The 27,916-nt window shown below is 39.4% G+C and overlaps 1 protein-coding gene across 2 annotated transcripts in view; it reads left to right on the top strand.

The window, feature by feature from the left end:
* Positions 1–27,916, top strand: part of KCNQ5 (potassium voltage-gated channel subfamily Q member 5) — a 273,623-nt gene that overhangs the window by 207,980 nt on the left and 37,727 nt on the right. For both annotated transcript variants that reach the window (XM_030447006.1, XM_030447005.1), the window contains exons 4-6: positions 18,384–18,559; positions 18,975–19,100; positions 27,258–27,368. In XM_030447006.1, the coding sequence (XP_030302866.1) occupies positions 18,384–18,559; positions 18,975–19,100; positions 27,258–27,368 (413 nt within the window). The remainder of the gene's footprint in view (positions 1–18,383; positions 18,560–18,974; positions 19,101–27,257; positions 27,369–27,916) is intronic.

The raw sequence follows: 27,916 nt of genomic DNA, 5'->3' as shown, positions 1-27,916 counted from the left end.
AGGCCTTGGTGAGTGTTGTGGTTTTCCCTCCTTTTCTGGAGTTCACCTACTCTGCTTGTGCCACCTATCTTCACAGAGGTGATCTCTAGCCTTAAAAACTATCTTCTCTGTCCCACTTGTAACTCCATCATTTGCTAGCAGAACGAATTAACACCATCAATCTTTTGTTTGTGGATGTCTTTCTGTCCTGGATCACTGGATGAAAAGGGAAGTTTGTTCTGCAAAACTGCACAGCTATGAGAGCAGCTTCTAGAACCTAAACCAGTAACTTGAATTTCTTGCAATTAATTATTCTTTGTCTCTCTTCTTCTGCTGTTTGATTTTTGTCCATTTCTGGACTTTAGCCTCCCTGAAGGGGATTTCTGATGTTCAGCATCCCTCCAGAATTGATCTGTTGAAGAAGAATCTTAAGCAAGTCATCCTACAGCTCTTGTGACATAAGGTATTGTGTACCCTAGCAGGAAAGGTCAATTGGCTGTATTAGCCAGAGCATCAGCAGATCTAGACACAGGATTATCTCCTTTTGCTTATTAGTCCACAGCTAAGATACTGCAGCCCAATTATGTCCCCCAACACTAGATGATGAAAGCCATCAGTACACTGGAGCGAGTGGAAGGCCACCAAGATGATGAGGGGCTGGAGCACTCTCTATGAGAGGGGAGGCTGAGGGGCCTGGGCTTGTTCAGCCTGGAGAAAGGATGGCTTCAGGTGACCTTAGTCCTGAGGTCCCCTTAAAATCACACTGCCAGTTTCAGCCTATTACTTTTCATGTGTTTGTTTAATTATTTACTAGCTCATCCATTGGCTTATTCTTTCTGCTTATTGCTACAGTGTAACAATAATATTTTACAAGACTTAGTCTGTTTACTATTAATTAAATTTGCTATATATCTCCAGCAGATCTGCTCTCTTACTATTTTTGTGATCAAACATAAATCACAGAGGGGAATGGCCTAAGAGCTAGAAATAATAAACTTGAGACTTGCCTCAAGGGTCACATTCATAGAACCTTTCTTTTTTTTTTCCATTAATAACCTAATAACCAGAAAAATTTTATTCGAGGCCAAGCTCTGTACTTATATTAGAGTGCCTACCCTGACAAATTAGTTCATCAAGCAACTCTGTGTGCTACCAGGTTAGTGATGATAGCTATCAAATTATTTGACAGCTTTGTAGACTTGTTGATTTCCATGAAAATGGAGAAAATAGTGTGATATTAAATCTTGATTTGTATTTTGTTCTATGTCAGGAATGACCTGACAACCCTTATTTTTTCCTTATTGTGTATGGGCTTGTATACATAATGCAAGGGGCGTACATACCAACATACCCTCCCAGGGACTTAAAGTATCTACATAAAGATGTACTTATATCTGCAAACTGAGTTCCTGGGCTTGTGCAGAGGAGTAGCAATCCAGGCACTGCATCTCTTAACTTCTGCCTCTAGGTGCCAGGGACTGCAATGCCTAGGGAAAAATCTGTGTCTGTCTGCACCTTAGGGAGAGATGTGCTCCCTGAAGATCCCCAAAATAAGAGGACATCTAATCAGGAATAAAGTGTAGCATCCCCTACCCTCATAGCCAGCCAGGAAGCATCTTACATTTTTCCAGGGCAACTGGATTTCCTGGTGGTTCAGCCCAATGAAGGATTTCATGTTAGCCCATTAGCAGTTTCCCCACAGCTGCTTCTACTTTACCTCTAGTCAAGCTGCAGCACGATGGAAATGTCACAAGTTCAAATTCTGCTGAGGCTGCAGGATGAACGAATTCCCAACAGGAAGCTTAAGTCCATTATCTGTAATCAGGCTCTTGAACTTCATGGCTGACAAACCTTGTTTCAGAGCATTAAGTGATAGCAGCGGCTGTTGCATATTACAGGATCTATTATTCATTAATTAGAGTGGTAATGAACCGTCATATGGCACTTTTGTCAAACCTTTCTAAACAAATCCGTATCTAGTGAGTTACAAGATCTGCTGAACCTTTAATTTGGATTAATTCATTATACTTATGTAATGATATGTTGTGTGTCTGTCACCTTGGTATTTAGACACATTATATAGTTTAAATACAGACAGATAGTGAATCTGCTGCTCGTGATAAACAATATAAACAGCCCCTTTCCAGTATAATTTGAACTCTGAATAACCCAGTGATGGTCTGTAATTAAGTATATGCTTGACCAAGGAAGCACATCTCACATCACGGCTCATTAATCCCACCAAAACCAAGTTCCAAAAGGAGCAAATTCCATGTTGAGGGGGTCTCCTACCAGCCCAACTTGAACTCATCTTAAGGACATTGCCTGCTTCACTTCAGAAAACACTCTGATAGCAGCAGTAGCATTAACACTGGAAATGTCAAGTTCCACAGCCAATTTCAGCAGCCATAATTATGTGCAGTGAACAGTGTTCTTTAGGGGAAATTGTTCCCAAATTGTGTAGGCTTTTAAAACTCACATTTAGTGAGATATCTTCATGCTTGACCATCCCAGCAGTACAGTTGTTAGTAATGTGTAGGATAAATAATCTATTCTCAATATCATCTCTGGGCACTATTTTGTTGCATTTACTTCTGCCAACTACTACACTCCCTGCTGACAAAGGCAGTGTTTGCTATAAGTGAAGACCTCATGCTCTGCTCTTCTCTTTCTAAATGTGTCTGCTGTTCAAAAGACACCTGCTACTTTAGTATGATGAAGTTGAAGTTGAAATTTCTTTCTGGTATGGACTAAAGAATTCAGCAGCCTGCATTTATTGATCTTACACCAGAGTCTAGTTTGAGTAGAAAAGCACCTACCATGGATTGGGCAACCTAAGTGAGATGTGTCCAGTGACCAATGGTTTCCTGCTGGGGAAAAGTAGCGTCACGTTTCATCTTGAACTATGGAGGTCAAGGTTTTGATCTGAGGGTTGAGCTTTTTCTATTTGCATATTCTGTGCCTTTGCTGAGATACCTGCTGATTAAGGAACTCAACAAGGCTAGTGTAAGATTTCTGATTAAATGATTTTTCACTGAAAAAAAGATTTGAAGTCAAATTAATTAATGGAAATAAACCAATTCTTTTTTCCCAAGGAAAGGCATTTTTTTTATTCAATCTATATTCCTTTCTCTTTACCATCAAAATTAGAAGTGCTCTCTCTCCCAGATTTGCAAAATAAGTACTAGAGCTTTTGGTTTCTGAGTAAAGTATGGTTACATTCTTGTTCTTGCTCCTGGAGGTTTGGAGCAGGAAATTACTCTCTCTCAGACTAACTGAAACATCAATATCCAAACATCAATAAATAATTCTTAATTGGTCCAGAGAGAGATATACTGATTTACCCTGTCACCTGGTGTTAATTGTAGTCATCTGTTAGGTGAAAAACTTTGGGTTTTTTCACCCAAATAATAAGCGGGTATTCGTAAATAGACAATTTCAGCAGCACATCTCGAAAGAGATCCACACCAGAAAGGATGAAATAGGTTAAAACACTGGGATGTGAAGAATCAGAGACTGTGAAGACATGTTTGTGTTAGAAAGCGTGTGAAAAGTCAGAGGCCTTTTACTAGACAGATTTTATTTGTGATATTTGAATTGGTTTCTTAGAAGGATAGTAAATATGTTTTCTTAAGTATGAGGTAGTTATGTCAACTCCAAACAAGACTGATATAACTCTGTGCCTGTGCTAAATACTTAGCAATTCATAATTCAGTTCACTTCTGTTAAGAAAGTATCCTAAAGCCATATGTCACAGTCAAATAATTTAGATATAAGTCACCCAGATTCTGTAAATTATTTACTCATTTTCAAATGAGTGAAGATCTCTTATACTTAAATATCAGAAAATATATTTAATAATAATAATAATGTAATGCTGTAAATACTATCTGTCATTAAATATTCTGTATTATAAATATATATTCAAGAGCTTCGAGTGCTGCTGATGAACCACGAGGTTTCAGTGCCTTGGAAATGTACAATCAGGGGCAGGTAAGAATCTGAAGGACCAAGAAGCAGTCAACATTTTCTAGTTTTTAGACTTAGTATGTTCAATTTTGCTCACATCCTTTATGGACTGGCTTTAAACTTGTTCTGCTAAAGATGCCTACTGTATGAAGATGCTTACAGAAATACCTTTCTTTTCACTACCTGTCTCTATTTGATTTGAAATGTTCATATCCTGCCTTACTACACTGAATCCTCATTGTTTTCATAGACAAGATAGTTACTCAAATTTCCAAACATATGTGTAAATTGTCCAGTCCAAAATTAAGTAGTTGTTAGGGTAAACACTGGTGTGGAAGTTAGAGGCAGACAGGATTGTGACAAATTCACTTACTTGCCTAGTTCAGTAGTCTCAAAACCAGTAAGAGTTGATTCATTTTTCAAATTTCATTGTTCTAGCATTTAAAAATCGTATTTTTAAAGAATTTACTACGTCAGAGCCTAACTGATATGCAAGAAAATACTCATCTTTCTTGGATTCTTTCCAGATGTTGTGCTGCAGATCAGCTGCCTCAGCATGTGGCATCCCTTGTACCTCCCATCTCAGACCATCAGCTCTTTCCCACAACTCTGTGAGAATTGCTGCTTCAGTGGCTCTGCAAGCTTAGCTTTTGCAGCAGCAAATTATGCTTTCCAGGCAGAAATCTGAATTATTTAGGAACTGTATTGGTCCAAAATAGCATCGTATTAGACTGGGTGTTTGGTATTTGGAGCATTTACAACCGTCTGTTCCTCTACCCTTGGCATATATGCAGTCCTCTCATGGGACTATGATATCCCTAGCTTGTAGCACTGGTTTATTTCAAAAGTCACTTTCAGTGTGTCTTCAGTCTGATTAACATACCTATATTTACTTAGGGGTTCTTTGACAGCACGTTAACATAAATTTGAATCCTAGTGCCTCAGAGCAGTACATTAGACTGGTGTCAGTCTGACTATTTGAACCATGAATAACTACTCTTGAAGGTGTTAGTCAGTCAAATTCTGCTTTCTCTCACGGTGTCCCAGCCCAGTCCCTGCCAGCCCAAATTAAGAAATCTGAGGAGTTCTAAGTGGAGTTGTTATGTTGGCATATACTGCAGGAATCTTTCTAAAATGGTTTGAAAGCACCATGCAGCTTGGGGGAACATGGTGAGAAATGATAGAATAGAATAAGGTACAGTAGAACAGAACAGAATGGAGTATTTCAGTTGGAACGAACCTACAATGATCTTCTAGTCCAACAGCCTGACCACTCCAGGACTGACCAAAAGTTAAGCATTTAATTAAGGGCACTGGCCAAATGCTTCTTAAACACTGACAGGCTGAGGCATTGACCACGTCTCTAGGAAGCCTGTTCCAGAACTTGACTAACCTCTCAGTAAAGAAATGCTTCCTAATGTCCAGCCTGTAGGGTGATCTATGTGATTATCCAAGGTGTTGTATTGTGGCCACCTACTTCATTCCTGGTTTTCTATAATATTTACACTTTTATTAATTCTTGTGCCCAGATCTCTTTGTTCCCTTTACATTCACCTTGTAGCATATGACAGCAGGCAACATACTACTATCTTTTATTTGCAGTGTGTCTTTCCATCTTTTTGGTTCTTTTAGTTCATAATTATTACAGAGCACTGGAACAGGCTGCCCAGGGGGGTTGTGGAGTCTCCTTCTCTGGAGACATTTAAAACCCACCTGCACAAGTTCCTATGTGAACTTCTGTAGGGGTGGGGGGTTGGATCAGATCATCTTTTGAGGTCCTTTCCAACCCCTAACTTTCTGTGATTTCTGTGATTACTCCTATGCCTGTTGGACAAGGTAGAAAGCAGGGGTGGGGGAAAAGGAGTAGCTCACCCAATGGAAAAAAAAAAGTCTGATTTCCATTTGGAGCTAGTTTAAGGGTCATTTAGATGTGGTGTTGGGGGATATGGTTTAGGGGAGAACTTTGTAGAGTAGGGATGATGGTTGGACTTGATGATCCCAAAGGTCTTTTCTAGCCTGAAAGATTCTATAGATTATTATAGAATATTATATATAATGTCACAACTTTATTGCCATCTTTGCTGAAGACTTTGCTGTGTGTGAGCAAGGTCTCCAGGAAAGGGTTGTAGGTGCAATTAATTTAAAAAAAAAAAGTTGTTTCATTTCATTACTTGCCATGTAAATCCACAGGCATCTTCAGTTGCTTTAGAGATATTTGTTTGTATTTAGAGATGTTTGTTTCTTCAAATGTCATCTTCTGGGATCTGATCAGCTTAAATTTGTTAACTGGCAATCTGACAGCTTAAACACAAGCTTTGCCCATTGTGACATTCAATACAGTCAAATTGATTGCTAGCTGTCTTCATCCAGCCTTGCAACTAGCTTATTAGTGATCACAAAACCTGAAGAAATTCAGTTTCCACAGATCACTCCATTCTTTTACATCCCTTCAGAGATGTTGTGTGTTGCCACCAGCACTGCTAAAGTGACTGATGGGCAGAGTAGTCCAGTGGGAATTGCAGAAAACCTTCTTTTTTATAATCATGCCTCAAATAGTTACACTCCAACTGTTACATTAGAAAAAGACTTGTGTACAAGTGAGAAAGTACAGTTTTTAATTCCTCCTTTTTACAGCTTCTGTGTTAAATACAGCAATTAGGAAGGATTTGATAACATTGTGTAACAGTTACAGTATTTATATCTCAGATTTAATATGGCTAAATAGAAATATTTGCATGTTTCTAGAAGGCAAATTGGGCATGTTCTGCATATTTTAATTTCTTCTCTTCCCACTCCTAGCACTTAAGCACCAGGCTCCCCTAACCTCTAGACTTCTCTAAAAGAAAAATTGCATTTTTTTACTTTTAAGCTTGTGCTGATAACTCTCAAAAGTGAGGATTTGGCCTTTCCTCTGGTATATGATATTGCTGTCAATGACAGATCCGAGGAGAATGTCAAGCAGGTCTATTTTACATCAACCTATGTAAGCTACAAAATGATCTAAATGCTTTCTTGAGCCAGGCCAAAGCTGTGGCTAGTGCAGAAAGAGGCAGCTACAGCCACTTGCTTGCACCCTTATGCTGCCTGGTCCTGGTATCCCAAGCCAAGCATGGGACCCTCCTGGGATCAGCCCAGATGAAGGAAGGGCCCCTTTGGCTCAGAGCTCCCCTTTGACAGCCCAACCTGATTTTGAAATGTCTGTGCAAATGTCAAGAGGCAGCATGAAAAGGTTGTCACACAGAATGGCATCTTCTACTGTATTTAAGATCTCAGTTCAGAGGGATTGCCTCTTGGGTTTGTGAGAGTGCTACCAGATTGGTTTTCCCTCTCTTATCAGAGCTTCAATTTATTTCTTCACATATCCCATGCCAGGAATTCCCAAGGGTGGCTGCAAGGTGCTCTGCATTAGTGTTCTCCAAAGCAAATAAAGCTTCTTGATGGCACAATCAATTCTTTGGCTACCCACAGACAAATTGCAGCTGGGATAAGTGGCTGGAAATCTCTGCTTCTCTGTCATCTCAGCAAACTGGATTTACAGAAACAGAGGAGTCCCAGAAGGCATTCACACTGACTGAAGACATCCAGAATAGTTGTGTAGGTTAGGAATGCATGTTCTGGTTTTAGGCAGTGTAAGAGGTATATGCCTCTGAAGGACAACTCAGAAGACTTAAGGTAGGAATTCTCTTTCAGTCAAGACTGAGGTACCCATGTTACTGCTTTCAAGATCTGCTTTAGATGACTCAGCTAGATACTGGGTACCTTCTGCTTCCCCCCACCCTGTTAATTTGAGAGAAGATGATTTATACAGCCTCATCCTCCTCCACCTGCAAACAGGAATTTCCTCTCTCTCAGAGACACCCACCTTTCTCCTGTGCTCTTTTCAGCACCTTATTTCTCAGTTTTTGCCTGTTCACTTTCATCCTTACACACAAGACTTTTCTGTTTTTCTTTTTGGCCTTTCCATTCTCCTATCACTGCATCACCTTTACTTTATGCACAACCTGGGAATGCATCAGATGGACACTTCCAGACACCCTCCCTACCTGCCCCTCCCTGAGATTTTAGAGTATGATTGAAAAGGCCATGAAGCGCAGAGACCTTCCCTGTTTCCCTGATTTCCCTGCTGCCCTGCATCACATAGAACCCCATTTGGTGTCCTTACACTCTTGACTACTGCCAGATACCTCTGAAATAATTTTAATACCTGTAGTCCAAATAGCCAATCACTCAGTATTTTTATTTGGACGTTGGTTACTCAGTGACTGACTCATACAGGAATTTGGAAAAAATCCTGAAAAATCTAATCCCAGCAATTCAGAGAGAAACACCTAGTCTTGTCTTTAATTTTCCCTGCTTTTTCCTTTATATCGTGTGGCAATGAATTTTACAAGTTAATTGCATGTTGTATTTCTTTTTATCAGATTTAAATTGTCTTTTGATCTCACTTTTATAAGGAAGGGTAAATAGAAGGCTTCCAACAGACCTTTTAATCTTCTGCTAGTTTGCATACCTTTATCTGCCATCTTATATTTGTCTTCTGACTAGCCACTCCTAAATTATTCAGCCCTTTCTCCATACACAAGTCTTGCCATGCCTGTAGTTGTTTTGGTTTTTTCTTCCTGATAACTCTGTGGTTTTCTTACAGCTCAAGCTAATGAACCTCTTTATTCATCAGAGGTGTGAGTGTGTGTCTGGGTATCCATCCTGCTGCCTTTCCCTCCAGAAATCTTCAGGGTTTTTTCTCTCCACAACAGGAGTTTTTTTCACTAAGGTCTACAATCATCCAGAAAAAAGCCCCAGACATCATAAAGTGACCAACAAACCTTGTTTTCCCAGGGCTTGTAAGGCACAAAGCAGTTACTTGAGCAGAATAAGTGAAGATTTATGGGAAGGATGTGCGTGTGTTACTCGTCATTGGTTTCTTGGGTTGGACACAAATTGTGTTGGTGAACACTGGGTCAAAGATGCAGTTTTAAATGTGTTTCAGCCATCCTGTCTTAAAGCCAGATAAAGCTCCTGGGGAATAAATTTATTTTTAAATAAATTTTTTCTTTATTCTTTCTGGCAGGTACATAATAATATGTTTTATACTTAATATAGATTAATTCATATGGGTTTTATATTAAACACTATATATATTAAAACATATTAATTAAAATGTTTTAAATTTGAATATGAGAACAGTTATTAGAAAAGGTTGATAAAGTATAAATTCATGAAAGGCTTTCAATTGAACTTAATCTTAGCTTGCAGAAGACCATTAGATTTTAAAGATTTATTGAGCCAGCAAAGGTGTTTGCTGAGGACTTACTCAGTCCTTGGTTGCTAACACTACAAAGACAGGTGAGATGTTCCTATTAATGTTGGTATTCTTTGTTATTCTTCAGACTGAATAAAAAATTATAAACATAAGTACAATTTAAAAATCAGCATTTGTTGAGCTATTGTCATTCTCAACCCACAGAAAAATAATTTGGCTATCTAAAACAAAAGGTAAAATGACACAATTTTGATATATTTGCCATCATGGACTGAAAGTGTGCTACTTATACTCAGGAAGAGCATACACATACTTTGTGTACTCTGGCACAGCAATGAGTACCATCATTTAATCCATTGTTGAGGGTGGAATTAGGATCTCATTACAGACTTTGATTAAAAAATGGCAAAAGAAAAATCTGACCCATCCTCCTCATACTGGCATTTCATAAGGGAATATTTAGTTTTCACATCTTAAAAATGTCCAATATTTACTCACTGAAAATATTCCTAGTTTTTCTGTTTCAAGATTTGTTGAACCTAGCGAGTCTGAATTTGTTGTATTTTATCAGCTTTACTAACGAATGCCTTTGACTTGTTTCCAGTTCTCTTTCATTTTGTTTGGGGACAACATGTGTATTGTGTGGTAAAGAGCTTTACTCAACGTGTAGCTCAGGCATACCAGGATGCCTGGAAAGAGAAGAATTTACTGGTGCTACTTGGAGTATTCACAGATAGAGGAAACCTGGGGTAGTTCTTCTTGATGTAGAAAGTCTACTGGTGGCTCCATGTGCGAGGTCCTACATGGTTTGAGCCTGAGTTGGGGCTTGATGTCATCCACGCTGGCAGGGAGCATCTCACCTGTGCCATGCCATGGGCTATGGCCCCATTTCCACACACCTGCTCTGCAGAACTGACCTCATCCCCCTCATCTGGGGGCTCCCATTAACTCTGGAGTTTCAGCATCAGGACACAGTGTTGTAGCTAATTTTCACAGTGGTTGCAGTGGTAAAACCTTTGAATTAGTGTCCTAAAGCATCCTTGCAGTTTAATGCAGAGTTTCTCTTCCAAGGCACTGAAAATAGATTAAACATAACACATTTTATATTATCTTGTGTCACTGTTTAAAGCCAGCTGGCAACTAAGCACCACACAGTAGTACTGTAATTTCATTATTACATATTATGTAGGCTTTATATGTCATGTAAATAATACTATGTAGTCTTTTATATGCATTGTTTAAATTTTAATTTATTTTACTTCCCACCATTTTCTCTTTGCCAGAAAAGTTAGCTTTGTTTGGTGGTGAGCTGCTTTTCCAAATAGACTCACTTTGGAGGTATAAAATAAATATGTATCCTAGAAAGAAGATACCTGTATTTTCGGGAGGTCACTTTCATTTCACATTAAATATATTCTTTACTCACATGATTTCAATAAATGAAAGCTAGAGGTGGATAGAAGGGTTCAACTTGGTTCATCTCTTCATGGCAGTATTGCTCAGCTTATGAGTAAGGAAAATCCATGTTTTTATGCACAGATCAGTCTTAGTGGATTCCTTGTAACTGAAGTCAGTGACTAATATAGCCATTTTCTGTTATTACAAGGAAAAAAAAAGTAAAATAGAAGTAGTAACCTCTGGATTTTTTTTAATTCCGCTTCAGTGCCTAAAAAGTATAACATATCTTTCTATAACTTCTATAACTTCTTTCTCTTCTATGTACCACTGCCATACATCCCTATCCTTCTGTTTTTCAGCAGCAATAGAAGTCAATTTTCACACTCATATGTGTTTATCTCTGTGAATTATCTTTAGATGCAAAGTTATTTCACTTTCCTACATCTAAAAAGACCAAGTTCTTTCTCATCTTGAAAACAGATTACAAAAGGAAGCAAAATCACCAACTTGTTTTATCTGTAATGGCAATTAAGATGGTTTCCATCCAGAGTGTGTAATATATTTGTAAAACACAAAGACCTTTTGGCTGGAGTGACAACAACATCTGCAAAAATCAAACGGCGTCATCCATCCCAAGAATTTCCTGAAGATATCCTGCCAGTTACTTTTACTTTTAGGTGACAATTAATCAACCTACCCAGCATCTGAGCAGAGAGATCTGATCCCTGACCAGGAAGAAAAGATATATTCAGACATATCTGAAAACAAATTTTGACAGGACTCGAGATCTTGAGTGGTATTATTTTTAGTATATGCAAAACTCGGATTATCTTGTATTGCTTGGGATTTTTTTGTTGTTGTTCATGGTTTTTAGCCTTTTTTCTTTTTCCTCTGTAAAACTGAGGCCCTGGTGTAAATGCTGTAAATCTGCTCAGCATTTTGTGGGAGGTACAGAACCCAGCTTCCTTCCTCTCCCAAATTGTGCTAGAGATGTTCAGGTGATATAATTCAACAGCTCACATTAAACTGTTGTATTGGGGGGGTTTTATAGGCAGAGAATAATGCCTGAGATTGTTGCATTTCAGAGGATGAATTCAGGTGATCTCAAAAGACCATATGTCTACAGAGTAGTCTCTAAAATCCAGCGTGCAGATTTTGACAGTCTTGCACATACTGAATTGTACTTTATCAATAAATAGCTCTGCTTATTCCAGTGGGACAAATTACAAAATATGACAATATCCATCATCTTTCTAAACTGGTAATATTTATCTTCTCTGTTAGGATAAGTAATTACAGATTTATTTTTTTTTTAATAAAAAATAAGTTAATACTCTGGAGATTTTAAAGATAAAAATACTGAAAATTCTTTGTTTCTGGGGCAAATACTTATGCAAGGTCACTGGAAGTTCAGCCCATATTGGACCAAATTTTCCTGCCATAAATATGTGAAATATCCCACTGATTTCATAGCAAGACGACTATTCACAGAGCAAAGGAACTGCCACCTGGTAAAAACATCACACTTTGCCTCTTTTCAAATTAACTGTTGCAACATATTCTAAGCATGATTTTTATTCTTTGCCCTCTTTAACCAGTTGAGGGAAGTGGTTAATCCCTTGTTTGAAGTGGAAAGCATTATGGCAGATAGTTATGATGATTCCATTCTATGACCTTACTCAACAAGTGCTCAAATGATACAATTATTTCCCTCTCTGAATACCTCTCTATTTAGGGTATTCAGAAGCTTTAAAGTCTATGAATGTCCTTTTCTTTTTTTTTTTTAATTTTTTTTAGCTAGCCCACAGGGCCATAAAAAACTAGTTGTGCAAAAAGACTGCTGTTCCTATAGCTGACACTGTATAAACAAACCTCTTATTTTAGGAATCTCAAAAAGAGGAACCTTATTTTCATGTACTAATATGTGGCCTGAGTCAGGTGTCAGTCATCAGGCTATACCTTAAAATGCTTTAAATTGCCAGTTTATATCCATTTAGGGTAGAGCCCTACATTTTTTTTTTCTTATCATGTTTCTATAGCATGATGTGCTCAAATACAGTTCCTTGGTGTGTTAACTTTGTGCTGTAGTGTCTGATTAAAAATTAAAGTATATTTCTCTATTAATTAGGTGATACCCTCTGGTCCTGGCCAGCTAGCTGGGGAGATTCTTGTAGGCAAATTGAAGGAAATTCTGAGAACAGCAGTAAACATGATGAAGCTACTGAAAGGACTGATATTCAAAGAGATAGCAGGAAAACTAAAATCCATACCTCCTAGCAGCTCAGAATAGAAAGTTGGTAATTATTCCTCTGTAGTTGTTGATGTTGTAGTAAATCTGTGTTAAAACTTACTTTAATTCCTCAGCAAGTAAGAATAATTGCTCACTGTGCTGCAATGTGGAGGCATAACCTGTGCTGTGCTAAGCAGATGGAGCTGATGCCAAAGCACCCTTGGTGCTCTTAGGTGATTATAGAGCCCAGTGGCTTTTTACCAACACAGAACCAGAGTGCTGGGGTTTTTTTCAGAAGTAACTTTGAAATTTAGGATAATGAACTGCCCTGAGAACTATTAGTAAGAAATGACCAGAGCAAGCCCTGCCTTTTATCTGGGTCATAGATTAAGAACTCTAGAACTCAAAATTAGACCTTAGAAGGACAGTATAAAGTAGCCTGAATTTGGTCACACAGTTACTAGTCAATTTCTTTTGTGAATTAATACTTCTGCAGGCTAGATAAACCACACTCTTGAGATTTTCTGATTATTCTTGCAGTTCTGAGGGTAGATGTGTTCTACTCTTGTTCTAGCTCATTATCTCTCTGTACTGTTCTGTAGGGAGAGCAGACACAGTAATTGACAGCCACTGCAGTTTCCTGCATATTCTTAACAAGGATGTGTAAACTCTGAGCACTTTCTATTATTTTATAACAAACGCTATTTTGATTATATAGTTATGATCCTAAAATTATTAAAGATTGTTCATTTTCTATTCAGATGATATCAAAGGAAAAAAATATCACAAGATTCATTTAACCTATACTGACTCAAAGTGTCATTTTTATTTAGAAGGAAAGGATTTTCCAACACGCCAACATTAAATGCAGGTGGCAGGAAAAGCTCTTACTGACATCTTCTTACACACTAGGACTTTGAAGAATATGAAAGAGAGAAGGGTAATGCAGGTGTATTAGTTTGAGTATATATGTGAGCTTTGAGGAGGTGAGACATTGTCATTGATTACAATTCCTCATATCATCCTGACTTTCTCTAATTTTAGAGATTGTCCTAATGGTACCTCAAGGCACAGTTGCCATTGGAAGTGCTCACAGCTTAGAAATGCCAACCAGCCCTCCATCAGTAGCCCAAGTTATCCAGAGTTTCTGCCTGACCTTGAGCAGGGTACAGGAGCCCAACTCTGGCCTTCATCCGTGAAGTGGGGAACTAAGGCTGGCACATCCCTCATGAGCTATTCAGGTTTCAGGCTGTTGCATTGCTGGGCTCCAGTTACTTGTCTTTACTTATATTTCACTATTTTAATGAGATTGGGCAATATACAAGGATAATCTATTACACACATAAATTATAGATTTATCTTTTTTGTTTGTTTTCTTTGGGGCTATCAACTAAAAAAGCCTTTGCTAAGTTACTCTTAACAAACTTTCATGTAATCTTAGGGGTTTTTTGAGAGGTAGCAGGTGAAGTGCCTGAAGTGGAAGGATTCTTTGAAGTTTAATTTGAAATGAGGTTTTAGAAGTGAGCATTGCAAAAGTTTCCAAGAAGATCTGAAATCTCAGGCAGGAGTAAGCAAGAGAGGAAGCTATCTGCAAGGATAAAAATATGAGTAATATATTGAAAGAATTAATAAAATCAGCTGAAGAGGTGCCTAATGTTTGGAAGATCATATGCAAGATATTAGCTTGGAAAAAAAATCACATCAGTAAATGTACATTAGAAACTTCTCTATTCTAATAAGTTGTTACAGAGAGGTTTGGAGTTATAATGCCCATTACTCACTCTCATATTGGAAACTTTGATGGTGCTCTATAGCAACATACAGAATGAAAGTTGAGTCATCACATTGACTGAAATTGTGCCATTTGCTTCTTCCTGATTTCCCCATTTTGCCACTAAAAGATAAAGAGGAAAATACTTATAGAAGTTTAATAAAGCCTTCTTAAAATGCAGAAATACCATGGAGATTTTAGCTAAATTCAAGTAGAATATGAAAGGAAGTTCAGAAGAATATTTTGTTTCTTGCTTAAAAAATGGCAAATGGCACCTGAAGTGTGTTGGATAAAAATGTGGCAGTAAGAGAATTATAAAGTAGTTAACTTTTCATTTAAGCAGGGTATGCTTAGACAAGAAACACAAGCAAAATTAGCATATTCAGAAGTGACTTTCAACTGTTGCAAACTTTTATTTGGATTCTGGTTTCATTCCAAGAAGGGTTTATTTATCTTACACCTGTTCCTGGCAAATTAAACCATGCTGAAGTAATGTGCCTGCATGCCTTCTCTGAGGGAAACGCATCCAGAGAGAGCTGCCTTAGGCAATAGACACACTCTTTCCTTCCCTATTCCCAGCCTGGGGAGTTCTTAGGGGTGGGTTTGGTTTTGTTTGGATTTTTTTTTGGTGGAGTGCATAGTGTATTGTGAAGAGATGAGGACAATGAGAAAGAAAGGTGTCCATGAACTAACAGCAGCCTGGGAAGAGTCTCTTCCCTTCAACTGTTTTTTAAGATGTGCCAACACATCATCTGCTCCTTCTTTTCCTCAGCCTCTCCTCCATTTGCCTCTCCTCACCCCTACCCTCCATCTTGAAGGGTGTACTCAAGTAGATAAGTCGCTTGTATCAATACTTTAAAAAAGGGAAGAGGGTGAGGCTGCTGTTGGCTTTTTTGTTTCTTGCAGTCAGAAGGGACCAGAGACCCTCAGAGGGTACCAGCAGCACAAGGCTGATGCCCTGTGGTGCTGGGAAAACTGGGTAAATTTGAATTTTTTTTTCAGTGGGGGACCTCCAGAAAACTCCATTCTGTAAGGAAAGCTATCAGAGCTCCTGGAATGGGCAGAAATAAGGGCAGGGACAAATCATTGGCTTTTGCATAAATCTGTCCTATTTAGAGTGGTTGAAGGTAACCCAGCCCCCCAGTAATAATTTCCAGATAAAATACTTAATTTATAATATTTGGGTGACCTTACTCTCGTGTTAAGTTCTGAGAGTGGTTTTCAGGAGTACAAACTGTGTTTCTAATGATATATTATTTGCTGCTAGGCAGTCCTCACTGATGAGAACTGAGTGTTATGGTGCTGCTCTGCTCACAGCAGCGTGGAACAAGCCAGGCTTACCTTGTCATCATGCTACTTACCAGGGACACTCTTTCTTCAAGACAGTTTGTGTTGCTCAGGACTTTCCAACATGCTCTACATGAGTCTCAGATCCAGATAAACTCACCTAAATATAGAATTTTGCTTCTACATGCACTGCCAGCATAGTTGGTTGAGATCTAGGGCTTAGATCAGTGGAGTCCATAGCGGTGCCTCCTGTCACTTGATATTCCCTGCTCTCCAGTGACTCCTTCAGAAGGGCACAGCCTTTCTAGGTCTAGGAACATAGCTGCCAGAGCTAGGAGATGTCTTGGATACCTTAAGACATCTCAAATGGCACTGAACAAATAGATTCAGGCAGCTGAATTGAGTCTTTTTTGTACCAAGCCCAGAGCACAAGCCAGTTGAGCAGCCAGCAGGAGCCTTCCTGAGGATTAGCTGCACCTTTCTCAGTTGACACAATTTCCTTATGCTGCACGGGGATTTTAGACACTTGCTTCACATGTAGAAACCTTAACTTAAATGCCTTCACATGGAGCCGAATTCCACTCCATATATTTTTCTGGTCTCCATTAGAACTTGTGATGTCTTCAACTTTTTCCTGGTCAGTTGTGTGTTTTTGAATTCTCACACAGACCTTTCTGGTTGTTGTGCTCTTGAGACTTGTAGTGTGCAAAGATGTCCCAGAATACTTTATCATCTTGACCTCTGAACTTGTTGAATTTACATCTAGAAGCAAACCCAGCTCCTCTTAGGTAGCCAGTTGTATAGTGGCCAACTATGATCCAATTATGTAGTAGCCAAAGGAATTTTAAAATGTCAGAGCATATGATGTGAAGAAGGTCAGTCTAGCCTAACACACCATGTCAAACAGTGACACGAGCCAACAGTCATGGAAGATGACAAAAGCAGGGCAAATGTGCAGTGATATTTCTCCATAAGAATCTCTCAGTCTCCAGTAGCCTGCTATTTGGAGACGTCCTGAGCAAGCACTGGGTTCTTAGTATTAATTAGCCATTGATTAAACCTTCTCCCCTAAAATCATCTCGCTGGCTTTAAACCCATGTAAACTTTTAGCATCTTGTGGCAAGGATTTTCACCATTTATCAGGATACCCCTTAAACCACAGGTTGTCTGTACCCTTAGTATTGTAATGAGAGGATAAAACCCATCCATAGATGAGCTCAAAGAAAGCCAGGACTTTTGCAGGCAAGGTATTTGGACCTCAACTTACTTTGGTGGCTGAGCAGAATGAACCAAGCCTGTTTTCTACTGTACTGGAAAAGGGTAAGGAAAAGTGTCCTGCTTGTAGGTACAGCCAGTCTCTCTTACTGCTCACCTCTGGGGGCCTTTTTTCCCTTACTGAGTCATTCTTGACCTGTAGGAGCTACACTTAGGACAAGACAAATATTCCTACCCAACACAAAAGAAGCAAAATTCATGTCAATAAAAACTTGCTTTCAGCTTGCTTTCAGTTCTTTGCTGGCAAACATAGGTTTAGATTATCCTTACATAGAAACATACAAACACCACAAAATCCTAAAACTCAATCCAGGTATTTCTTAGTAGGGCTCTTTAAGCTTTTAAAGGAGGTCAGGAAATTAACTATGAGGTGATAGTAACAAAGAGCTTGTTCTGTGCTTTTCTGCTCCATTCACATGGGTTTGTCTGCCCCAGTCACTATAAAAGAACATTATGCCTTCTCATAGCATTTCTGTGCTATTGCTGTGCTGCTTCTCCTCATCTCTCTTTAAATGCTGTTCTGGCTCTAAGGGGCATTTGGCTGATGAGTTCATGCAGAACAAACTCGCTCTCACAGTTTGAATGTGGGGCCTGAAGAAAAAAATCTTAGCACTTTTGGAGCCTCTACAAACTTCCCAGGCTGCCAGCTAAAAGAATGCATCTGAGTACCCAGCACTGTACTTCTTCCTTTCCAGGAAATGGTACATCAGGGAAATTGTGTCCAGAAACTCCATCCCACACCACAAAATGTTTGTAATCATAGAAGATCGATACTTGTGCTTGCAGTTCCAGTTCCTCTGGACACTCACTACTGGAGCTGCTCTATTTTTATCTTACCTTTGTTTTCTTTTTTGCCATGTCTTAGCGAAGCAGCTATGAGAAAAGATAAAGGGAATAGGTTCTAATCTATCTGCTGATTCGTACTGTTTGCTACATCAGGCTTCAAAGCTCCTACATGAGGTTTCTTCAACACTGATTCTTTTATATTTATGTTTTCAAAATAACTTCCTTCAGTTTTCACCCTGTAGGCTTCTGAGGCAGTTTATGACACCAGCCTGGACCTCACAGCCCTACCTCAAACAGGAATCTCAGTGCTTTAGTTTCCCACCCACCCCAGCAATCTCGCTTTTGTCCCCCTCATTCAGCTCATGTACATGTTTGTGGTTTTTATTGCTACTTGGACATTAATGTTTTCTGTAATGTATTTCTTTCAGACATCATTGTTCTCATCGCTTCAATAGCAGTTGTTTCTGCAAAAACTCAGGGTAACATTTTTGCAACATCAGCACTGAGAAGTCTTCGTTTCCTACAGATCCTTCGTATGGTGCGCATGGACCGAAGAGGAGGCACTTGGAAATTATTAGGTTCAGTAGTTTATGCCCATAGCAAGGTATGTAATCCTAAATGCTGATTTTGTCTGGTCCATGTCTTCACTTGATGTGATTCAACAAGAAGCCAGGGAAACAAACATTTATCAGTTTTGAACAGAATATCTAAACTTTTCTGAAGTAACATCTATTGTAATGGCCATTAGCAGAGATACATCAGGCCATGTTAACAGTTTTTAGAGTATGTTAAAAATGTCTTTATATGCAGTAGCAATTTAATATATATTAGTGAACTTGATGAAGGATCAAGTCATAGGAATAGATTCTGTACATTTTCAGAGAAAATTATATTTTTAGTATTGGATTTTGCTCAAATGCCATAAAAAGGTTTATAGAACTTTTCATTATGTCTTCCCTGAAATGCCATTCAGTTCAGTCTTTCAAATGGATATTGTCCTCTGATTTCTTTTTTTCCAGGAATTAATCACAGCCTGGTACATAGGATTTTTAGTACTCATCTTTTCATCTTTCCTGGTTTATCTGGTGGAAAAAGATGCAAATAACCAGTTCTCCACATATGCAGATGCTCTCTGGTGGGGCACGGTAAGTACAGAAAGATAATATGCACCCTTTAACATGTATTCTGGAGAGCTTTGAATTTCCCCTACTGTGGATTTTAGCTTTGTCCCGTTCAGTGAATTCTTTTCACTTGCAGAAAACTGTCCTGAGAAGCTCCCTCCTCCAGCTATTCATTTGCACATCCGTAGTTCATTTCACCCCCTCCTGCAGAACAGCTGTTTATGTGTTTTTGCTGTAAGCCAGACCACTAAACTTTTAAGTGAAGCATTTTTTTTTAACCCAGATCCTTCCAGTAATGCAGTTTGTAATATGGTGCCACAGAGAGCTGCTTTGTTTCAAATCAGAGGGCTGTAAGCTGCAGTGCAGGAAGAGAAAGCATCAGGAGAGAGAGGGGAAAAACATCTTGCATCAGCTTTGCAGTGAAAGTAAGAGTATCATCACTGCCCTTAGAATGTTATTTCTCCCTCCTCTGTACCTTGAATACAAAAAGCAAGAGTAAACATTCCCATTTTGGTTCAGCAGTGTTATTTTTTTCAGGTGTAAAAGCTCTGATTTAGTTGAGCTCATGTTTAAATATTAAATCAATTGGTTTTACTTTGTTGAAAGCTGTGGTATCTAAGTACATGCCCTGCTGCTTTTCTGAAAAAAAAAAGGAAGATTATAGGAATGCTTATGTACTTAAATAAACAAGGTTTTAAATTAACAATGAAATACTAGGACTGAAATTTGAAAATTTGTTTTGATAATTTTAATGTTTATGGGGGTTTTTTGCTTGAAAATGCCCTACAGTGACTTGCACTCCTGCACTGTGTAGGCAGCTTGAGAAATCTGCCCCAACAAAGCCCATGGCAGAGCTATTGCCAGGCGGTATAAAACTGCTTTTCTTTTCTTTCTGATGCAGTAGAACAAACAGCATGAGCTCTGGCAGTTTCTGGGTAATGAAACGATGCCTGTGAGATCATTAATGCTGATATAACCTAGAGCACTCATTAGTTTTTCTGGAAGAAGTGTAAGACCTGAACCAGCCTCTGCCACCTTTTCTCCTCAGAGGGATACAGAAATGAACTTGTCTTACCTCAAACCTTCTGCTGACTTCATCTATCTGCAGGGTCAGAGCATGGGTAGATAGAATGGGCAAAAGCCCTTTCCAACATGTTTTAAATCCTTGAGAAATATTTTAATAAGTTTTGTTTACATTTCGAACAAAGCCTGAGGTGATTTCCTCTTAGTAGGACTAGTTTGTGTATTTGAAATTTTTTCATCTAAGGGTTAATTATTCATTACATGTCTTCCCTAGAGACTGTATTTCTGTGTTATTAGTGCACAAAATGTGAAGTTTGGAAAAGCCAAACCTAGTAGGTCTGATTTGTGCATTTAAAATATACAGAAATATTTTCCCTGATACTTGTTGCTTTAGAGCATCGTGACAGGTCTCTGAAAAAATACACAGTTTGATCCTGTAATCCAAACACATGTAGAACTCGTACTGACTTACGTCATGAGAGAAGGCTTTGCCCTCAGTTGCATCACTGGAGCTTATTTTGTTTTGCTTTTCTTCAAAAGCTGGGGTTCAGGTTTGGTTTAAAGCATTCTAACCTGCCTCTATTGACATGGCTGTGAAGCATCTTTCTTGCAATGTTGGTGACTTTGCTGATGAGTATCCTGGCCCCAGCAGTCTGCAAAAAACAGTCCATATTTTGGGAGTGGCAGTGGGGATGTGGTCCTGTGACAGACCCTCCTGTGGCAGTGCCTGGGTCTGGATGTTTTTAGCTCTTTGGTTCTCCCTGAAACACCCTTTACCTCTCTGCAAAGCCATGTGTGACTTAAAGCTTAAGAGAAGCAAATTTAGACTAAGCAGAGGATTGGACCCACCTGCCAGCAGACAACAGTGAGAGGAGGAAACATGGGAAGGGGATGCACAAGGAAACATGAACAAGGAATAGCAAAGTCCCAGCAAACTCAAACCTCAACTCTGATATCTGACTGAGGCTCATGTTAGTTCTGGATCCTTCTCCCTGAGCAGCTCTAGCAACAGGAACAAGATCTTTATATTAGAATTTGTTTCCCCACTACCTGCTGACTGCTATTTTTTAAGGAAAAACCCTGCTAAGAAATAATCTTCGTATGAAGTGGTACTTAAAATATTATGTACCTTATAAAGCCAAAATGTCTGACTCATAGGTCAGATAAGTAGTGCAACTGAGAAAACAGGAATCTTTTCTTGACATTAGGAGGAAAAACAACAAATTGTAATAAAAAACTTGAAAATAGTCTATACTGAATATTTCTATATCTTTCCTTCTTTCCCCGGTGTGTTACATGAATACATTTAAATGTTTAATTTGGTTAAGTGCACAAAGTTACTAAAAATCAGTGTTGCTCATTACCTATTATCTTTGCCATTTTAATAATAGTATTTTTTGTGTAATATGTAAAACATTATGTGGGAAATGCATAATGTGCTTCTTAGTCATGGTTGGGTTTACTGCCAGAATAACCCACATGCAGATTTGAAAAGGTCAGATTGTGTTGCATTCTAGGGGAAATCAATGATTAGTTTCATTGATTTGTTTATTTGCAAAAGTTGTTCTTAAACCACAGAGTATCTACCAAACCCCAGACTGAATTCTGTGACTACACTGAACTCAGGCATGAACAGTCTCACTAAATTTCAAGCTGTTAGGGGCACTAATGTCCTTCCCTTACAAAATAACACCCGGGATGCAGCAATTAACCCATTCATTAATTCAGATTAATCAAGGGCCAAACCCTTCCATTGTCTGTTTGATGACTCCATTTCTGGAGTCCATATTTTTATGCAGAAATGGGAGGCAGGATATTGCATCTTAATTTGCACATGAATGCCTCACTGTGTTTGCAATTGCATGTTGTTCTGTGCAGCCTGCAGTTTAATCATGCTGATGTTACTATTGTGTTCTATACTAATATCATACTAATGTTATTCTTGTGGTTGGGGTCCCCGCAGTGCTGCCTAACACAGCAGCACACAACAGGGTGCTATATAAAGAGTTCAAACTCAAAATTTGCATTCACAGAGAAGGTACATTCGTGTAACAGAATAAAAGAACTTAACTGCACGAGAACAGAAGGTCAATTCAAAAACTTAAGTATTTCAAAACCAAACTATACGTGGCTTCCTGAAAACTGCTAGTGCTAGCTAAAGCTGTGTGTGCATATAGCTGCATTTAATTTAGTCATTAATTAGTTTTACCCACAAATGTAATGCAATTAAGATTCCTGTCTCTCTTACACGTTTGGCAGATTTTCTTTCAAAAAGTCATTATTTTCAAATTGTATCATGTTGTTGGCACTGGAAACTGAATGGCAGTGGCACTGCAGGGGAACAAAACATATTGCAATGAAAAATAGTGTCACAATTACTAACTTACTAACTCAAATGAGGTAATATTGATGACATTTTTCCCATTTATGTAATGATAGCATGAGCAAACTACATTTTTTTTCTGTTAATTGAACTCAGGTAGAGATTGAAAAAGTACTGCTAGCACAAAATTACATCAGAGAGAAGTATTAGGGCAGAGGTGGGCCTCTTGGGTCTTATCTCATCTAATTGAAGGCACCTAAGTTATATAATCACAGTCATTATTCTGTTATCTCACTTTGTATTAGCATATCTGTTAGCTCCAGCAATGAGTTATAGCAGGAGTTCTGTCATCGTTCCGAGTTTTGAGTCTAGCCAGGGTGACACTGCCTGCCTTGGCTGCTCTGTCCAGACACTTCATGTCTAATAGAAGTAACCAAAATGAAGTATTTTCCAAAATTGGTACAAAAGGCAGGATTCAGCCCATTTAGCCATGTCGGAGTGTGGTTCAGTTGCTTGAACACAGAGCCATGGAAGACCCAGCAGATCCACCTCTTCTGCAGGGGTCCCTATTCAGATGCCATGGGCCACCACACTAGACATTTGTTTTCAGGCAAGCCTAAGTTCTACATTTTAGGATAGGATGAGCTGCCTGCTGAAGGAATCTCTCTTTCCATGCTTTCTTTACTGACAAACATGTAAACATTTTATTTTTCAAGTTGGGTAAAATTAATCCTGTACAAATAAACTCTAAAAGGTTTTGGTTTGTTGTCCTGGTTTAGGTCCTGGTGAGGGCTACACAGCAGTTATCTCCAGTAAGACATGATTTGCACACCTTGTTATTTCTTTTAGTGTTATCTTGATCCTTTTTTACAGACTTTGTAGTTATGTTACCTACTCAATCTTGACCCTCTATGGTACCACTGATGCAGTCACCCAGGTGCTCTTGTCCTTGCAAGACTGTAATCCATGAAAGGCCCCAAATCATTTCCTTCAGTCACCTCTGAACTTTGATCATTTCCCCCTTAATCACCCATAGGATCCAGCCCTCCATCACAGTTCTAGCTGTAACTTCTGTCTGCATCTTACATTGTTATCAGTGACATCTGGAAATTTCTTATGTTGTCATGGTCTCACATCCAGTAGTTTTCCACATCTTGTTCCAGTTAATTTAACCTCAGGATTATGCCAGTTAAGGGCTGGCCAGTGGTTTAGTCATTTACTAGCAGTACTAACAAAGATGCAGAGGATTATTCCTGAACTTGAGCCTGAAGTTGTATGGAAAAATATTTCCTTAGTTGTGTGATGAGAGGAATATATAATGAAGATCAAACCCATTTGTTCAGTGTTGAGTAAGGTGATATGGCAAGGTGCTGACACTTATATGCCCATGTAAAGACTGTCCTGAGATAAAACAGCTCAAAGTGAGCAAGAAGCCACTGATATTCTTAATCACAGAATGATACTATTAAATCCTCAGAACCTAAAAGAATGAGGGGAAAGGCTTTAATATGGCCTTGTTAATTTCTTTGGAAAAATTCTAGAGTGTCATGGTTTAACACTGGCCTGGCAATTAAACCGAGTAACAGACGCTCTCTATTAATCTCTCTCTCCTCCCTGATTAAGAAAGGAGAGAGAGTAAGGGAGAGAGACTTATGGGTTGGAAACTAAACTACACAACTTTAATGAAACAGTAATGATAAATAGGAAAAAATTACTAAATATATACAAATATACAGGAAAATGGATACCACGTTCCTCCCCCCTCTGCCCCCAATAACTCTCACGTCACCACCGAGGCTGCAGGGCAGCCCTGGGAAAGTGCAGGCTGGACTCCTGGAGTCAGCAGCAGTCGGGAACTGGAGGCAGGAACACACAGATATGGGCTGGCATGGATCAGGACCACAGGCAGGAGAACGGACAGAATCCTTCCAGGATGCCGGGTGAAGGAAGGGAAGCAGGAAAGGCAGGAAGGGCAGGCAGCTGGAAACTGGAAGCAGGAAATCAGGAAATCTGGCTTGGCCCTCATGATCCCTCAAATTTAGACTGAGTATGACGTATATGGGATGGAATACTCTGTTTGGTCAATTCTGGCATCTATCTTGTCCGTTCCTCCCCAAAGGAGGGCTGCAGGTGGGATCTCTTTCTTCCTTTTGGAGGGTAAAAGTTTTCCTCAGAGCTGAGCAGTGTTCTTGGCTCTGCACACCAGTCAATAGCTGTAACTATAAACATCGAGTGTTATCAGACCTAGAAGCAGACACTGTCTGAGAAACTTGCTGTTAATTTCAGCAAGTGCAACTACTTACAAGAGACTTAGCTAAAAGCAAAAGTACAAGACAGAAAATCACCTTTATCCTGGCCCAAACCAGGACACAGAGATACAGTCTGTGTGACAGCTCCTGGTTTTGGTTTGCTCCCAGATATCAGATCCAAAAGGTTCAAGTTTATCTTTGACTTCTTCAGAAGACAGTTCCGTGGCAATATCATTAATATGCAGATGACACTTAGTTCTGTTTCCTTCTTGTCAGGCCAGGCGGGAGATACCTCTGTATTTTCCAGTGTCTGGCAGAGATAGGGAACTGGACAGAAGCCAAGAGACTGGGCTCATTCCAGGGCTTCAAGCTGCTTTGCAATGACTGGCCTGGAAATGAATTTGGAGGAACTTTTTTTCAGGGATTCATGTGTCAAAATGCATCATTGCTCTTGGGGTCCTGAAAGCCCCAAACTCTTCTGCACTTGTTATCCAAAGAGAAGAACTAGGAATACCTTCTTCAGCAAACAAAAGAAAACCAAACCAAGCCCATCTGCCAGCTCAAGAGCATGGTTGCATCAGCTCACCCCTGGAATGAAGAGGGAGCTTCATTCCCATCTTCTTTCCCCCTTATCACTCAATCTCAGCCACACACTGTCTTGTATAGGCTCTGGAGCTTGTCAGGCACCTCCATGAGCTAACACAACACACAGAAACAACAGAAACAAACCATGCAGACATGGGGGTAATTCTTTCCACCTTCCTGGGTGGCATTGGCTCTCAAAAGAGTCCAGCAAAACCTCAGAAGAGGGAATAGGGCAGGAAGGTCAGGAGGAGCAAGGAAGGAGAGGGAGACCTGATAAGCACACAAGGTGGTGTGTCTGTGACCAGGCTAGCATTACGAAACTAGAGACTTTATAACCACTTGAAAATTTTAACTGCAGCCTTAATTCAGCTCACTCCCTTTTAGTTACTATGGCTTTCTCAGGCTAAATTACACCCGCAGCTTGTTCCAAACAATGTGAGCAATTAAAAGCACTGTTTACTATTGACAGAGCTCTAAATAGTTGAAACCTAATTACTTCCAAAAGACTTTCCTTCTTTTGTCCTGTGGTGACCCCAGTATTAAATAGAATTGCTTTGGCCGTCTTGCCTAGGAATGAACTTAGAGGAAGCTGGAAGCAAAATAATGTCTCTAGAAGGCATTTTCCTCAAGAGTTTTCTCCTGCCAGAATATGTGCTAAGCCTGAACTTGCCCACATTTGGTACAAGATGTAAAATAATTCTCTGTCCACATGTTCTTCACTAATAACAGGCCCCGGCGTCCTTGGCATTCAGCCTGCTCTTGTCTATCTTTGTCCATGTCTATCATGTGCCATTGCCTGGACACATGCCCTGCAGCCTCCCCTCTGGCTTTCCAAAATCCTCCTCTCTGCCCACACATCCTCCAGCTGCCTGCACGGGCAGAGGCAGCACGGGCATCCTCCAGCTGCCTCTCTCCAAGAGGGCAGCACAGAGATGTGACTTTTTCCTGCCAATCCAGTCCCTGTGTTTGGGACTGTCACACTGCCCAGGCCAGCAGTAGCCTGGGGAACATTTCCACGGTCACAGACATGAAGCCGTCATCTTTTGCCTTGGAGACAAGCTCAGGAAACCAGAACCATACACCCTTATCCCCTTTGCATACCCGCTGCATTGCTTAGCTGCATGCAGAGGGCCCTTCCATCCATACCAAACTCTGCCATCAGCTGTAGTGGTGCTACACAGCAGCTTTTTAGAACATCTGGATGCTGAGCCTCTGATTACACTCACCACATGAAGGGGTGACAAATGCCCTCCCTCCTCTTTGACCTCTCCCCACACTGGTTGGTACTAACATTGTCCAGCAGCCTGAGGTACCATCTGCATCCGCTGCTGTGTGGTATTTGGACCATCAGGTCAGGATTGATATGGCTATATCTGAGCCCCTGATAAGGAAGGGGAAAGGATCAGAAACTTGAAAGAGTTAAGAGTTCCTTCCAGCTTTTGGGTAATGTTTTTTGTGTTTCAGAATGTAATCCCCTTCAAATTGTGCTGATAGACTTGTAGATGCTTCTTGATGTTCCCTTTAACTTTATATCATCTGTGAATTTTAACTTCCTCCCTACTCTAATTTTCCAATATGAACTCTGTGTAATTTATATTTCTGTACCAATACATACAATTACATTCCCCTTCAGAAAATAGGTGAAACACCTTTACATCCATGAAAAACAACATTTTTCTGCCCCACTTATAATTATCCATCCTTTGCTTCAACTTTGGGATCCCAGACATTCTGTTTTATTACTTTTTATACTTATCACATGTTCAGGTATTTTTTTCTCACATTTCTGATTTATCGCAGTTTGATTCAGTCATAAAAAGCATTAAGTTTCTATAGAAAAAAAGTATTAATGTGGTTTTTTTTTTCTTTTAGAAACAACTGCATTTATTTCACATGTCTTGCATTACTTAGTGAAAATACTGTTTCATGCAATGTAAATAATATACAGCTAATTTCTCAGTGACTTCTGGTAAACCACAATGTTAATTCATTTCTTTTTAGATCACTTTGACAACCATTGGCTACGGAGACAAAACTCCTCTAACTTGGCTTGGAAGGTTGCTTTCTGCAGGATTTGCTCTGCTTGGCATTTCTTTCTTTGCACTACCTGCTGTGAGTATGCCTGTAATATTTGTAAAAGGTAATAGGAACTTGTCTGGCTCCCACAGCTATTATCATACAGGAAGCTGAAGCAGCTCACTGCCTGAAGAACAACCATTCTTTGTGTCCTGTGACACTAGTGAACTGCTATCCAAATTCCAAAGAGGTTTGGTGTCATAGCTTGAGTTTTGGGGGGTTTCATCAGCATGAACAAAACTGGGAAATGATCTTATATATGAGGTACCATACTATTCTGTAAGGTTAAAATTATTTTATTTCCTTACGAATTGTGGCTTACATATTATTTTTGAGGGGAAAAAAAAAAAACAAAACTGTATGTTTTTCTGAATTGGACAGTACTGGAGGGAAAAAAATTAAATATTTCTAGTAAGTTGTCCTGTAAGATCACACTGAGGCTACCAACAGAAAGTAATAAAAGGCATTAAATCAGCCAAAAGTTAGTGTCACAGAATGTAAAAATGTAACTATCTTTTTCTCCAAATGATTCTGCGAAACAAACAGGAGAGTTTATTTATGCTGCTTTTATGCTCAAGAGTCCT

Source organism: Calypte anna, chromosome 3 (genome assembly GCF_003957555.1).
Source record: "Calypte anna isolate BGI_N300 chromosome 3, bCalAnn1_v1.p, whole genome shotgun sequence".
Taxonomy (NCBI): Eukaryota; Metazoa; Chordata; class Aves; order Apodiformes; family Trochilidae; genus Calypte; species Calypte anna.
Note: the sequence above shows the minus strand (reverse complement) of the source record. Positions and strands in the feature narration are given on the sequence as shown.